A 13,879-nucleotide genomic window follows, 5' to 3' on the forward strand; every position below is an offset into this window, starting at 1 on the left:
TAACTCTGATAAAACAGCCAGCCAAGGAAAAGCAAACCATAAATACTATTAGACTGCCAACACTACCACCATTTCAGACAATTCTTTCTCTATAATGTAGCTGCAAAAAAAAACATTATAAAAATATGAAGAACAAATAGCATAACTATTTTATCCAAAACTCTTGGAAGATGCAGCTTCTTAAGACAGGACAAAAGATAAAATGTGCTTCTGTATACAAGAGTCAAATACTCAAAATTATTAGCCAAACTCAACTGAAAGTTTTTCAATAGTTAGTGTCTTTGAACTCCATTTAAAAAGCAATATTCATACAAAATGTTCCTATTCTCAGCGTTTAGAAGCCTCCAGCAATCTAGTAAGTCTGCAACTAAGGCTCTTATCTACAGGAGTGAATTTCTGTAATTTCAACTATATGCAAAAACATCCAAATGGAAAATGGTAACATTCATACATTTGTGTTAAGAACTTCCCTCTATTTGTAATACAAGCTTGACATTAACTAAAGTGTTAAAAAAATAGTGTTTAACTCCTTTACTGAGAAATTCAGACAAGACTGAACACATCTAATTTCAGCACAAGGATACATTTCTTGTTTTTAACCAGACTTGGAACAGATGACTTCATCATTAAATACACCTGAAAAGGCTACTACTGGAACCTCTCAAAAATCCAAGTCACCCAGATCCAGCTACTAGAAAGCTGTGGCAGGGCCAAAACCAAAACACACTTCAAGAGCTTTCATGAGAACTGTTAAGAAAGTGCATCTGAGCCAAGCATCTGGAGAAGATGCCCGCCTCTACAGTACTTGAATGACTGGGTATGTCAAAAAAAGGGATTACAAACTATAATGAAAATTCAAGCTCAAGAGCCTAAGAAGTAGAAGAATATAGAGATATGCATAACCATCTCCTCAGTCTACAGATGCCCAGCCCCACATACTCATATTCATGTCCTCCTTATCAGCATAATGGAGCAATTCCATATGACTCCTCGGAGCTACTCCACAGAACACATAAGACAACTTGCAGAAGAGAGAAAAAAAGTTACCTTGAATTCCAGTCCCAATCCAACCTCACTGCCAAGAAGCAAAAAATTTGACAAAAACACAAGTTCTGTATGTCATCCAACTACTACAGAAACCAAGACACTGGACAAGGCAGAGTTCAACACTGCCTTGGCTGAGCAGCGAGATCTCAACTACCTGGCTACCTCGACTACTGGGAACTCCTGCAGAATCAGATCTAGAGGTACATGACAATTAATTCTTACAAGCTAATTCTACCCACAATTTGCTTCAGAACTGATGGTGAAAAAAAAGGCCAAGAAAACACTTTGTGTCAAATAAGATCCCTGAACAAATTAAGATAGCATTTAAAAAATTCTTGCCACATTTCAGAAGATCTGGGCAACAGTTAAGGCTGTTCTCATTTGTTTCAGCAGAAGGAGACAAATTTTCATCACAGATGCAGCAGTACTTCAGACTTTCCCTAACAAGTTACTTAGAATCCCTACAGAAACACAAGCCTAAGCACTGCCAAACCAAGGTAGTAATCAACTGTCAGCATTTTTGCAACTGATAAGCTGTGTGACGTTCTGTAAGTTGGTAACCTCTGGGGTAGGATCAGGAAACAGAAGCACCCTAAAACAGGAATGGCAGGGACCGCTGTTACCTTCACGAAGCTGACCAATTTAACATACTAATAATCCACACCAAGACCTGCAAAGTCCTTTCATCTTCTGATGTTACCTTTGCAACTCAAAGAACTATTCCACAGGTACCCACCCATTAATCACACACACACTAGCCAGGTTCAAAATTTATTTTTCCTTTTATTTCTTGCACTTGAAGTACTCTTCGATGACATCTTTGGCCTGAGACTCCTTGCCATAGTCCTGTAACACAAGATAACCCATTAATAATGTACAGACCCTTTCAAAATTTTACAACTTATCTTTAAAAGGACAACTGAGATTCTGACCCTTTTTCTCAAGGCATTCCCAAGTATTCCCAAAACTCCATACAAGTAACTTCATCAATCTGCCAGCTGCTTTCCCTTCGTTCTCTAATTGTTATTCTAATAAAGAACTATTCTATTTCATTCAAGTGTAACACCCATTGGTATGGATCCAAACAAATTCATTTCTGCTTAAGGAAAGCCAAGTAAAGTATGTGAAACAGTAGCAAAAGTATGAAAACACATGCAGAAGGCATTAGTCTTTATTGTGAAGATGTAGCCATCTCTTGGGACCTCAAAGACAACAGTCTTCAAGGCTCGTACTGTGGCTTTAATTTACCAGTGTCATTTTAAAATATGCTCTGCAAAACATTTTCAAGTTGAGCAGACACATTGAACTGGCATTTTTTTCTGAAGCAACACTTCATCTCTTCTAATTAAAAGGTCTTAATCCTTTAATGCTTACTGGCAAGTGGGCATAGATATTTCAAGGACACAACCATTAACTCACAAAATGAATATGAGTATTTTAAATAAACATGAAAGGGACTATAGAACAGGGAAGCATTTATTTTTACTATCAACAATGGAAAGCAACTGTTTTAAAAAAAAAAAAAACAAAATCTAAGAGCTCTATTTAATAGTCCCTTATCTAAAGCAACCTTATCTTTACTGCTTATTTTCAGAAGTCAGGAAATAAGCTATAATTAGCATCATCTTACTTTGACAACCACACAACTGCAGCCCACTACTTTGCGAGGTTTTCCTTCTCTGTCAATCTTGCAGAGACCTACCCATTCACCCAGCTTCTTGTTGTCATCAACCTGTGTAAAATATAGCATCACATTAGAACTAGCTATTTCTAACATAATTGGGTTCAGCAAAAAAGCCGCTGTACTCTCAGAAGTATTGGGTAACGGATGGCTGCTTTCCTCACAAGTATCAGTAGAGGGAGCCAAAGTATCATCATTGTACAGCGTAAGTCCTTTAATTTTAAGAAAAAGTCATGTTGAGACTCCTCCCATGCTCCATGACCACTTGCAGCATTAATTCAATTTCTTATTATACGGGACATAAAAGTTCATTTAAACTTTGTAAAATACCTGATACACACCCTTTGCCATTTACATCCAGTTTTTGTACTGTTTCTATGACAATCACATAGAACTAAAACAACCTCTGCTGCTAAGAGAAACTTTGCTTAGATAAGCCATATACAGAATTACAGCATAGTGTTTCAAAGGTTCAGCTCTCCATATGCTGAAACAAGCAGCTTATATTGCAAGCAGGATAACTGTTCCCAAATTGCATGTGAAGTTCCGACACTCACCTTTATTAAGTTGATCTGATGTTCTGCACAAAGTGCTTCAACTAACTTTACATACGTGGGTTCATCGCAATTTGAAGCCAGAACACAGAGATGGGCTTGACGTCTAAAAAAAATGAAAACCAACAACTGTAACTTCAGACCCTGCTTAAACTTCAATAATCAAAACCACAAAGAACAAAATTCAGCACATGCATTTCTAGACAACTGCTTCGTAAGTTTAATTTTCGGTTTTGAGACACCATATGCTTTTGAAATACTAAATATACTTTTGATATGACCTACTACTTTCTATGTTTTTCATATACGTAATGGACTACTCATACATTGTTGGCTTTATTATCAGATTTTATTCCAGTTTCGGAAGCTTCTAAAAGTCCCACTAAATAAATTCTCAGCCATTGGAAAAAGGTGTAATGACTGGATAAACACCAGGTCCCATAAAGAACTGGTGTCACTGTTAGAAAGCAACCAAGTTACAAGTTGCTTTTTCTTGTCTTCCTCAGATTACAATAATTTAACTTTAGAACTGTAATTATTAAAAGCTTGAAATTCTAAGTTGTTACAAGCTCTTCAGAACAATCTTTTCTACTTACGTTCAAAGAAGCTGTTATGACAGGGCCCCAATTCTAATTAGGATCTTTGTATACTGTGGTACAATGTTAAGAATACCAAAGGGATACCTGACAACAAAGAGAGCTGTATAGGTCTTCTATGCTTAACCTAATGTAATTTGACCACTGCGAAGTCAATTTTCTCTATGGCCACCTTTATCATGAGTTTCACCAGAATGTTTCAGAAACAACATTTCCAAGCAAGAACCACCACACACAAATGTATATAAACCTTGCACATACATCATCCTCTTAACACACAGCATATGAAGTTGCAGCCAAACTCAAAAGAACTCTTAAACTAGTTGTTCATCACTTAAACAATATTTCCCTTCCATTATTTGGTACCTTGTCTTAGAGCTTTTTGCATACAGGTTTGTCAGACTGCTGTTCTCACTCATAAAAAGAGTGAAGGGGTATCCGACAAATTGTTAAGTCATCACCCAAACACTGTAGCACTACACTTAAGCACTGTCTATTCTTAGAACTACTTGCCTATATACAGACACACACAGAGGCATGTGGGTATGCATGTGTACATATACACATATGTATCACACTTCATGCTAAGAAACCATAACTAATTACCATGGTTGGCACATATATGACAAGTTTAATATTGTTTTGATATTGTACCAACACAATTATTTACAGCTGCAACACAAAAAAAATAAGCTAGCAAAAAAGTAAAGGCAAGCTATGAATCTGTTTTTCTCCATAAAAACTAAAACGACTCTTCCAGGTTAAGTCCGACATACATATTAACCCTCCCAATCAAAATTCTTAAAAAGTTTTGAGAAGAGTTTATAATTTCTTAAAATACAAGACTCTCAAGTCCCAGATTTCCATAGCTATGTACTGCCAGCACCATTCCTTTTTCTTCACAAAACCAATCCACATGAAAACTCGATGGCACCGGGGTCACAAAAAGACAGAACGTAATACACTAGATGCTGTTATTCTTGAGTCACTGAGTTTAGCATCTCTATTTTATGATCACAATTAAAGATGCCGAAACAGAGGCAGCAAAAGACAAAACTACTTAACGGAAAAACATGTTCTTGCAAAAGCTTTTAACCGAACATCTGAACAAAGTGAGCCATGTACATGTTCAACATAGCTCATCACAACACACCTCACAGTTTTGCTATTCACCATAGACAAAACGGGAACAACACTTACTTGTCCAAGGCTTTGGCTGCTTCACGAATACCACGAGCTAGGCCATCATGGATAAGTGCAGTCTTCAGCACTTCTTGCAGGGCGGTGTTAACATCCATTACACCTCCAGCAGTAATGCTAAAGAGAAGATAAATATTACTCTGATCGTGCCAACATCTTACAACTACAAGCAAAAGCTTCCCATTCACTGCAAGCATCCAATCATTAAAAAAAAATACAGAAGAAAGGGAAGCTAAAGAACAAATCTAAAGAAGAAACCGAAAAAAGAATAAATTGAAAGAAACTAAACAGATTAAACCCTCCCGGCGAGCCAGCTCGCTGCGCTCTCTCCAGGTTCTCTCACGAAGGGGAATCAGCGCACACATAGGCCCCGACAGCCAGCCCCCACGCCGGACACCCAGCCTCTCGCCTGCAGGAAGCATGCGGCAGCACACGGCGGGGCCCGCGCACGCCGCGCGCGGCAAGGCCCGACACGGAGCGGCGCGGTCAGGCGAGACGCGGCCGGCGCGGCCCCTCCGCCCACCGCCCCCAATGGCCCCGGCCCCGCTCACCCTTCCTCGGCCATGGCGCTCTCGGTGGGTGCTGTTCCCGCCCGGGTTCCTGCTGCAAATACAGACACAGGCCACCCCGGTGAGTGGCGCCGGCCGCCCCGGGGCCCCCGCCCGGCCCGCTCCCGCCGCGATGCCCCGCCGGCGGCGAGGATTCAGCCCAGCGGGCCCCGGCGCTATCACGGCTACTCACCCCGGCACCGCCGCGCGCCGCCAGCGAAAGAGAGGGCGGGCCTTCCGCCTCACGCACTTATAGCGCGCGAGGACCCTGCGCGCGGACGCGGAGGCTGCCCTGGCTCTGCCTGATCCGCCACCTCGCCCGCCACCGCGTACCCATGGAGACGGTGGGGCCGCGGGGCCTCCCTCGCCCGGGGCCAGAGCAGGCCCGGCCCGGCCCGGCCCGGCCTCCCGGCGGGGAAAGCCAACTGCAGCCGCCGGCTGGGGGGGCTAGGGGCCACCGGGGCTGGGTCCCGTGATCCTCCCCAGGGCAGTAGGCGCACCTGTAGCTGCCGAAGCGGTCCGGCTTCCGACGGCACCGTTCCGCGGCACCGTCCCGCATCCCCGGGCAGCCGGGAGGAGGACGGAGAGGGAGGGAACGAACCTTCCTGAAGTCGCCGCCGCCCTTCAGTGGAGGTCACAGCACCTAGCTGTACCTCCGAAATTGGAAAAGTGCAATTGCACGTTCCCGTTGCTGTCCGATGCCCGCCCACTCCGCGCACGCGTGGGCGCTGCCCGATGATGCAGCCGATGGGTGCGTGTGCGGCACAGCTGCCACATGTCAAACATGCTGCCTACTCAGGTGCTGTCAGCCTGAGGTGGGACTTTGTCCGCCCTAGCTGTTCTGGACTTGACAATTTGACCGTCGGGTGGTCTGCATAGTGACATCCTTGTAAAAAATACATAGTGACAAAATACAACAAAAATAGGTAACATATTGATAGCCACAGCTTGTGGCTAATGTAATTGAACACATTTGTCACCAATATTGTTGATACCAGGCAGTTTCGTAAAAGCAGGCCTCAAAGTAGGCCCTAAAAGGCCTACTTTGTGTCACCTTTTAACAGAACCAATTTTCCTTTCAGTAATTCTTCTTTCAGCTGAAGTAACTGCACTGTCTGAAGCTGCTTGCTTTGCAGACACTGTCTGCTTCTAGGACTGATAACGCTTTGTCCTGGTTTGGCCTAAACCAGGCCGATTTTCCTTTCAGTGATTTTTGCTTTCAGCTAAGTCTCCTCTAAGTAACTGCACTTTCGGAAACTAACTGCATGTTTGCAGACAGTGTCTGCCTCCAGGACTGATAACGCCTGAAGTTTGTAGTTATCGCTGAGGCACCGGTAAGGATGTTATGCAGAAAGGCTCTTGCTGTACTTATTCTTAGAGAAACCAAGGTCACTGCTGAATTCTTCACTGCTTACAAGTAAAGAGCCGAAGGGGGGTTGCACCTGCAGGGAGGAGCAGACAGGGCAGGTGACCCAAAATTGACCAACGAGGGTATTCCATCCCACACATGTCATTCTCGGTATAAAGGGGGGGGATCACGAGGGTCTCGCTCTCTTTCTGCTATGGCCGGTGTCCAAGGAGGACTCCATCTGTTTTCCTGCTGCCCCCGATCCCGATCCGTGCATCCCTGAATCCAGCTCTCAACCGTCGCTAGGCCCAGGCTGGGCCTTCCCGGAGCCTGTCCTGCAGTGCCGGTGGTGACGTGGCTGACTTCAGGGGAGCTCAATCTTGGTTTTGTATATATATTTGTATATATTTGATTATTTCTATTATTATTATTATACTCTTTTTCATTATTATAGTTTATTAAAACTGTTTTAACTTTCCAACCCGGAAGTCTCTCTCCCTTTTCCCTTTCCCTTTCCCTTTGTGGGGAGGGAGGGGGATAACAGAGGGCATCTGCCACAGGTTTAATAGCTGGCCCAGCTTTAAACCGTGACACGCTTACAGTTCTGGTGAGAATGGTATGCAGAAAAACTTGTGCTTATTCTTAGAGAATCCAAGGTCTCTGTTAAATTCTTCATTAATTACAAAGAAAGGCCAAAGATAAACAAGCCCGCGAACAATGGCTTGATTCACAACTCTGACGCCAAGAGAAGAGAAATCCTGTAAGAACCAGAACAGTATATTTTCCTTGGAGCCACCTGCAAGTGCATCAGCCACGCTTGCGCAGAAATAGGATCATACAAAACTACGGTGGAAAATGACCACCAGAGACCACCAAAGACCCCCATGAAAGCCCCTCAGAGACTCAGGCCGCATGTGTAATGACTATGAATATGTATAACTATTCCAGGAGATTTTATGCACACGTATGTAACCAGGTGATATAAGCTTTGACTAAGGCACTATATGGTATGCATGATAGGTGGAACAATCTCCCGTGCATCCGGTGCCATAATAAAGAGAATGCCTTCTTCTTAATGCTACATTGGTGTTAAGGAGTTTTATTCCCGATTTCAGTGACATTGTCAGTCACCTTTTCTTCCGTACGTCCTTCTTTGATCTCCCTGGTATTGTCAAGCAGCAGGCTGTAGGCTAAACCCAGGCAGTGAGGAGATGCTGTCCACACAGTGACCCACTGGGGCTGATGAGGACAGGGGGGGACAGAGAGGGAAGGTGGAAATCACTCGGCTATCTCAGAACTGCCCCATGGGCCTCAAGCTCAGGCAGCACAACCCTTCTGAGTCTGCAGGGGGGGGAAAGGCCTGGCTGGGGGCTGTGGCTGCAGCACTCCCAGGCTCCAGCTGCCCGTCTCCCTGATAATGTCGACTCTGAGGCAGTGTCCTGGTTTGGCCTAAACCAGGCCAATTTTCCTTTCAGTGATTTTTACTTTCAGCTAAGCCTCTTCTAAGTAACTGCACTTTCTGAAACTAACTGCATGTTTGCAGACAGTGTCTGCTTCCAGGACTGATAACGCTCAAAGTTTATAGTTATTGCTGAGGCACCGGTAGGGATGTTATGCAGAAAGGCTCTTGCTGTACTTATTCTTAGAGAAACCAAGGTCACCGATAAATTCCTCACTGCTTACGAGTGAAGAGCCGAAGGGGGGGTTGCACCTGCAGGGAGGAGCGGACAGGACAGGTGACCCAAAATTGACCAGCGAAGGTATTCCATCCCATACACGTCATTCTCAGTATAAAGCGGGGGGATCACGAGGGTCTCGCTCTCTTTCTGCTATGGCCGGTGTCCGAAGAGGACTCTGTCCTTTTTCCTGCTGCCCCCGATCCCGATCCGTGCATTCCTGGATCCAGCTCTCGACCATCGCTAGGCCCAGCCTGGGAGGAGCCTGCCCTGCAGTGCCGGTGGTGACGTGGCCGACATCGGGGGAGCTCGATCTTGGTTTTGTATATATTTGTATATATTTGATTATTCCAATATTATTATTATACTCTTTTTCATTATTATAGTTTATTAAAACTGTTTTAACTTTCCAACCTGTAAGTCTCTCTCCCTTTTCCCTTTCCCTTTCCCTTCAGGGTTGGGGGGGAGGGTTAACAGAGAGCATCTGCCACAGGTTTAATAGCCGGCCCAGCTTTAAACCGTGACAGGCAGTCAGGTACGTACTCTTTATATTACAGATATCTAGAGGGAGCAGAAGCTAACCAGAGCCCACTGAAAAACAGTTATGGAGACAGAAATGTCGTGTGGGAGCACTCCTCTCCGTACACTCTGAGCTACCAAGGGCAAAGCCAGTAGGAACAACACTGCCCGTTAACTCATGCTGACAGCTCCAAGGTGTGTATGGCCACCTCCAACTACTGCCATATATTGCAGCCCCTGGGGGACATTTGGCCCTGATTTCTCCCTTGCTTCTGTGAGAAGTGGTTTTAGAAGTGGGAAAATAGAATCAGACGCCAGGAAGCTCGCAAACACACACAAATTATAAATGCCCACCTTCTTTCCCCAGGGAGAACATTCTTCCCTATATCCATCTCTCACTTAATCTTCTTGTGCCCCTTAAAAAGCACCGAAGATGCCTAATCTATAGTGGAGTTTTTGTACTGAGTGGAACAATAAACCATTATCTCCCTCAAGATCATCAAAGGATAACAAGAAGACCTTAACCAGCCATAACACACATGAGTATTGCTGGGTAAGTGCAATATATATTCTGTCCAGGAGGTGGAAGTATGCACATGTGAAAGATTTGTATTACAGCAAAAGTTACAATCACAGTCAAACTACAATATAATATTCTAGAAGTAGAACGTTCAAAAATAGGTTTCCTAGCACAGTTGCAAGAAAACAAAGCTGTGCTAAGATAAAAGTTACGTATGTGTAGAGGGGAGGTTTGCATTGGCACTTAACTCTGTTGAAATGTTGGTGTAGCGTAGCAGGTGTATGTATTTGTGTGTAATAATTAATGGAAGTGTGTGATCCTGTTTGAAAGTCCACTCCGCTGCACTGTGTGTTAATGTGAGCCCAGAGTTCATGTGGGCGCTCTGCACACTGTTGGCACTACCCCACCTGTTCAGATTCCTACAAGGAGTAGCGAGTTTCTTAACCTCTGTATTTTCTGATGGAGTTCTCATGACCATTTAGCACCCTGCAGGTTAAATGCTGGTATACAGCCACAGGGCACGACACATTTAAGCCAAGGATTGCAGTCCTGTGCTAAGGGAGTACATCTAGTCCACTCGAGGGTGGGTGAGTGGGGTAACAGGCGGAGTGCTAGAAAAGCAGGAGCTGCCGATGCAGTGCGAGAGCCTGCCTGGGCTCTAGAGGGCTGAGGAGGGCTGAGGTGGTGTCAGTGCAAACGCTGGCCCGGTGTTTCACTGAGCAGCCAGTCCCAGTAGAGGAACTCGGCCCTGTTAAGATTTGCTTATATTATAAGCAGCATAACATGCTGTCTATAAACTTGGATTTGGGAAGAGGAAGAGTAACCACAAGCTGCTGTCACATGACGTTCAAGAATTTGGATTCTTACCAGCCAGCTGTTCTGGGCAATCCTTTCGGACTCACCATCTTGCTGCATATATTTAATAATCCTGTGGCTATAGCTACTCCCCTCTATGCTCTCCATTCAATGCCTGACTTCCCCTGACTGTCCCCCATTTCCAGGGTGGTAGCCTTCCTCTTTTTTCTATAAGCAAAATGACAACTGAATTTGGGGGCTTTTACAGAAGAGCAGTACTGCAGTGAGGATATAATGGTTCACTCTGTCTCAGCTATCCTCTTCCTGCTCCTTTTTGCTACCTCTGTTTCTCTCCTGGTCTTTTGCTGTGGTAACCTTTACCTTCAACCTGTGCTCACCCTGGCAGCCACCACCCATCTTTTCTTCGAAATGCCAAACTCCAGCGATAGCTTAAGTGCCATGCTGTAAACCGTGAAGACTCAGGAACGGAATAATGAGTAGTTCAGACAGCGGCACAGTACAGTGAGGCAGCCAGGTAAGCAGGTGAAAGTGTCAGGTATTACAAACTCCCAAGAAAGTCCATGACACTGCCAAACTGTGAACAATCTGTTCTAAACTTCAGTTCTGAACAATGCTTGCAAAACACATTTGCCTCAGACATCTGTTTCTAGAAATACAAAGCACAGGCATGTGCTACGATTAGATTTCTAATGTCACAAGATAGAATTATCTCATATTCATTCCAAAACAGACATGATTTCTCAGCCATGTGGAACGTCAAGTTGGAAGCCTTCTTGCAAGAAACACCAGTGCACATTTTGCCCTACTCTTCCTAAACAATTACCTTACTCATTTCCTGGTCATACAGTCCAGAAAAAAGGTTCTGCATCACAAAGATTTTTGTAGATGGCAAGCTATTTTTACCCACTTTCTCGCCCTTCCACAGAAGTCCTGCTCACCAGCCCAGAGGGGCGAGATGTGTTATTTCCAAGCACCTCCAGGTAACGGTTCAGAACAGCCAACTATGAGCTCCTACTCAGGAGCACAAGAGATGTCTGTCTCAAGTTTCAAGTGCCTGGAGAAGGTATGGTGAAGTCTCAGAAAGAGGACAAGCTATGGGATTTCAATACTGATTTGAAAAGAAGAGAGACCTTGATGTCATGATAACTGAACAAAAGAGTTTGCTGGTTTTCGTTGCCTTCCACAGATTCTGCACTAGACTCTCAAAGGATGTGGTTATCATGTGGTTACATTAGAGCCATTTTAAACTCTTTCCAAATACCTGTGTGCAGCCACTATGCCTTCTGGCAAAAGAAATAGTAGTACGATGCAAATAAGGACTGGCTAAGTCATTTCTGGATTGTAATGCAGAAGTATTTCTAAGATCTCTACAAATATACAGAATAATAATAAGGGATACATATTCCCACATGTGGTGAGGGACACTCTGAGCTTTGCCGAGTGTCCTGGATGTCCACAAGGGAAGCTGTTCTTAAAGCACTTGTTCTTAATACGTTTTTATCTTGTGGACATAAGCAATGGACGTAGACTCTATTTGTAGTATTTATAGAGGGCTAATGCTGCAAGGCTTGAATTTGGGATCTGAAAGGAAAGATTTTTTTTTTAAGTTGTGGCAGACATGACATAAGCAGGAAAGGCTTGTATGCTTTTAAAAAAAATATTTTTGTTAGACTTGAAAAACTATCATGACAGGCTGGTAACAAGTGCCAGTTCAAAGGTTAACAAATATTTATAGATATTTTTATAGTTTCCTTTTTGAAAAGATATGAAAAATTAACAAACATGTTCCATCAACCAGTTTCCCCTGACAGTAATGAGCAGCGCATAAGTAAACTGTACGCACGCATAGGGAGTTCATAGCCCCGTTTCATTATTGGAGCCATAGCTCATGCTGGTCACTGCTGCTTCCCACGCTTCAGCCTTCTACTGCATGCATTGACTTTGTGGAAATCTGACTCCATAGGCTTTACTGGATTACTCATTACTCGCATGTAATTATTAATGAGAGGAGGACTGGGTTTTGAAAGTAGTTGAAATCTGTTGAGTGAGAGTCTAGACTGAAATGAGCAAGTAGCTGGGAGTGAAAACTGTTTCACCTCCTGAACATAATTGTCTATCCCTAGCCATAAAATTTAAAGCTTTATTTTCTCGCCACAACTTTAATCTCTCTCTACAAGTTTCTCTTATTCATTCTATTTGTGTCATGCTTTGCATATACCACCTTTTTCTTATTATCCTTTTTCTGAACTCAGGATGACTTGCAAGTGCTCTTCCTCTTTTTTGGGGGGGTAAGACTGTCCGAGGAGCAGTATCTACGAAAAGGATTTACGTTTCTGTCTTTTTCTGGAGGCAGACAGGAAAAGATCAAGGTAGTTCTCAGGGATTTTTTAACTTCACAGTCACAATATATGACACACACAACATATTGTCAAAATAGGCTTCAGCAAAGGAATGCATGGCTGTTGTTTTTTGTAGCTGCTAAGTAGTTTTAAAGTTTCCTGATCTTGTGATAAGAAAGTAACTCTGCTTTTTCCTGTCACATGGAGTGTGGGATTCTGAAGTTAGGTACATGGCAACATCTGCTCTGAAATGCCTTATTATGCATCTTAGTATTATAACTGGTGAGTAGATGGAATACTGATGGCCTTGTTAAAATAGTGCTTTTAAGAAGTAATTACTGGTTTTTCTCTTCAAGCAATAGGTGGTCTGTCTTTTATTAAACTTTGAAGAGGTGCCCAGCTCATGCCTCATCTCCTTCCTCACTTCCCTCCTGATAGGAACTTGTGCCAAATGGATTGGTTATATCACGTCTTCCTCATCTCCTGGAGAGTTTATAGCTATTGGTTCTTGCGACAACTTTGTCATTCAGCTCGTCTGTTGCTGTTCTATGGTTCCTGTAACTTGCTAGATGCTGTGTTAGATGATCATCGATTTCGCTTGGTCTACCGGTCCTAAGAAGCCATCCTCAATCTCCCTTTCGTATGGAAGACAGAGATGTTACAGCTCTTTTTATAACAGATGAGTGCTTGTGCTTACAAGGCAAACCAGCAGTCCTACAGTAACTGCCAGCCACCCCTGAGGAATGTCAGAGAGCGACGCTGGGCCAGAGGGGTTAAGTTTTCAGGAAATGGAGCCAGGTTAGTCAGCTGTAGCGAGGCAAAGTGCCTGGAGCTGATCCCTCCTTTACCATCCAAACTTCCTTTAGCTGCACGAAGTGGGATGTACCCTCCCGGGTCCCTGACCCCAGCTCCCTCAGTCCCCTAGCAGTCACAATAACATAATATTCATAAACTCTTCGAGATCCTGTTTCAATACACTTGGGATTTACACTTCCCTTGTGAAGCTTTTCTATAACGTGTATTGTTCTGCTCGTC

General features: G+C 43.8%; 1 protein-coding gene and 3 non-coding genes across 6 annotated transcripts; all 4 read right to left on the reverse strand.

Annotated features, from left to right (window-relative positions):
• Nucleotides 1-1,805: 1,805 nt before the first annotated feature.
• RPS12 (ribosomal protein S12) lies at nt 1,806-6,263 on the reverse strand. Of its 3 annotated transcripts, none has more exons than XM_068402498.1 (6): nt 6,127-6,263; nt 5,630-5,681; nt 5,079-5,195; nt 3,286-3,388; nt 2,678-2,779; nt 1,806-1,893 (listed from the first exon to the last, which is right to left on the reverse strand). In XM_068402498.1, exons 2-6 carry the CDS (start codon nt 5,641-5,643, stop codon nt 1,831-1,833), a joined length of 399 nt encoding a protein of 132 aa, XP_068258599.1. In that variant the 5' UTR covers nt 5,644-5,681; nt 6,127-6,263; the 3' UTR covers nt 1,806-1,830. The 3 variants fall into 3 exon arrangements, with proteins under 3 accessions (XP_068258599.1, XP_068258589.1, XP_068258606.1); XM_068402488.1 differs by lacking the exon at nt 6,127-6,263 and adding an exon at nt 5,820-5,873; XM_068402505.1 differs by lacking the exon at nt 6,127-6,263 and adding an exon at nt 5,820-5,853 and having other exon boundaries at nt 5,630-5,678.
• Nucleotides 2,228-2,360, reverse strand: LOC137672811 (small nucleolar RNA SNORA33). Its single transcript, XR_011049650.1, has one exon. It is a non-coding gene; the product is annotated as a small nucleolar RNA SNORA33 (small nucleolar RNA).
• LOC137672824 (small nucleolar RNA SNORD100) lies at nt 2,847-2,933 on the reverse strand. Its single transcript, XR_011049654.1, has one exon. It is a non-coding gene; the product is annotated as a small nucleolar RNA SNORD100 (small nucleolar RNA).
• LOC137672741 (small nucleolar RNA SNORD101) lies at nt 4,271-4,345 on the reverse strand. The gene has a single exon (XR_011049624.1). It is a non-coding gene; the product is annotated as a small nucleolar RNA SNORD101 (small nucleolar RNA).
• Nucleotides 6,264-13,879: the final 7,616 nt, after the last annotated feature.

This window comes from Nyctibius grandis, chromosome 1, assembly GCF_013368605.1.
Source record: "Nyctibius grandis isolate bNycGra1 chromosome 1, bNycGra1.pri, whole genome shotgun sequence".
Classification (NCBI taxonomy): domain Eukaryota; kingdom Metazoa; phylum Chordata; class Aves; order Nyctibiiformes; family Nyctibiidae; genus Nyctibius; species Nyctibius grandis.

Bases quoted from the DNA above. Each gene is read 5' to 3' on its own strand.
- RPS12 (XM_068402498.1), bottom strand. The intron at 3,389-5,078 runs GTAAGTGTTGTT...CATTTTTTTTAG, and splicing joins GCAGCCAAAGCCTTGGACAA to ACGTCAAGCCCATCTCTGTG. The intron at 1,894-2,677 runs GTAAGATGATGC...CTTGTGTTACAG, and splicing joins GCAGTTGTGTGGTTGTCAAA to GACTATGGCAAGGAGTCTCA.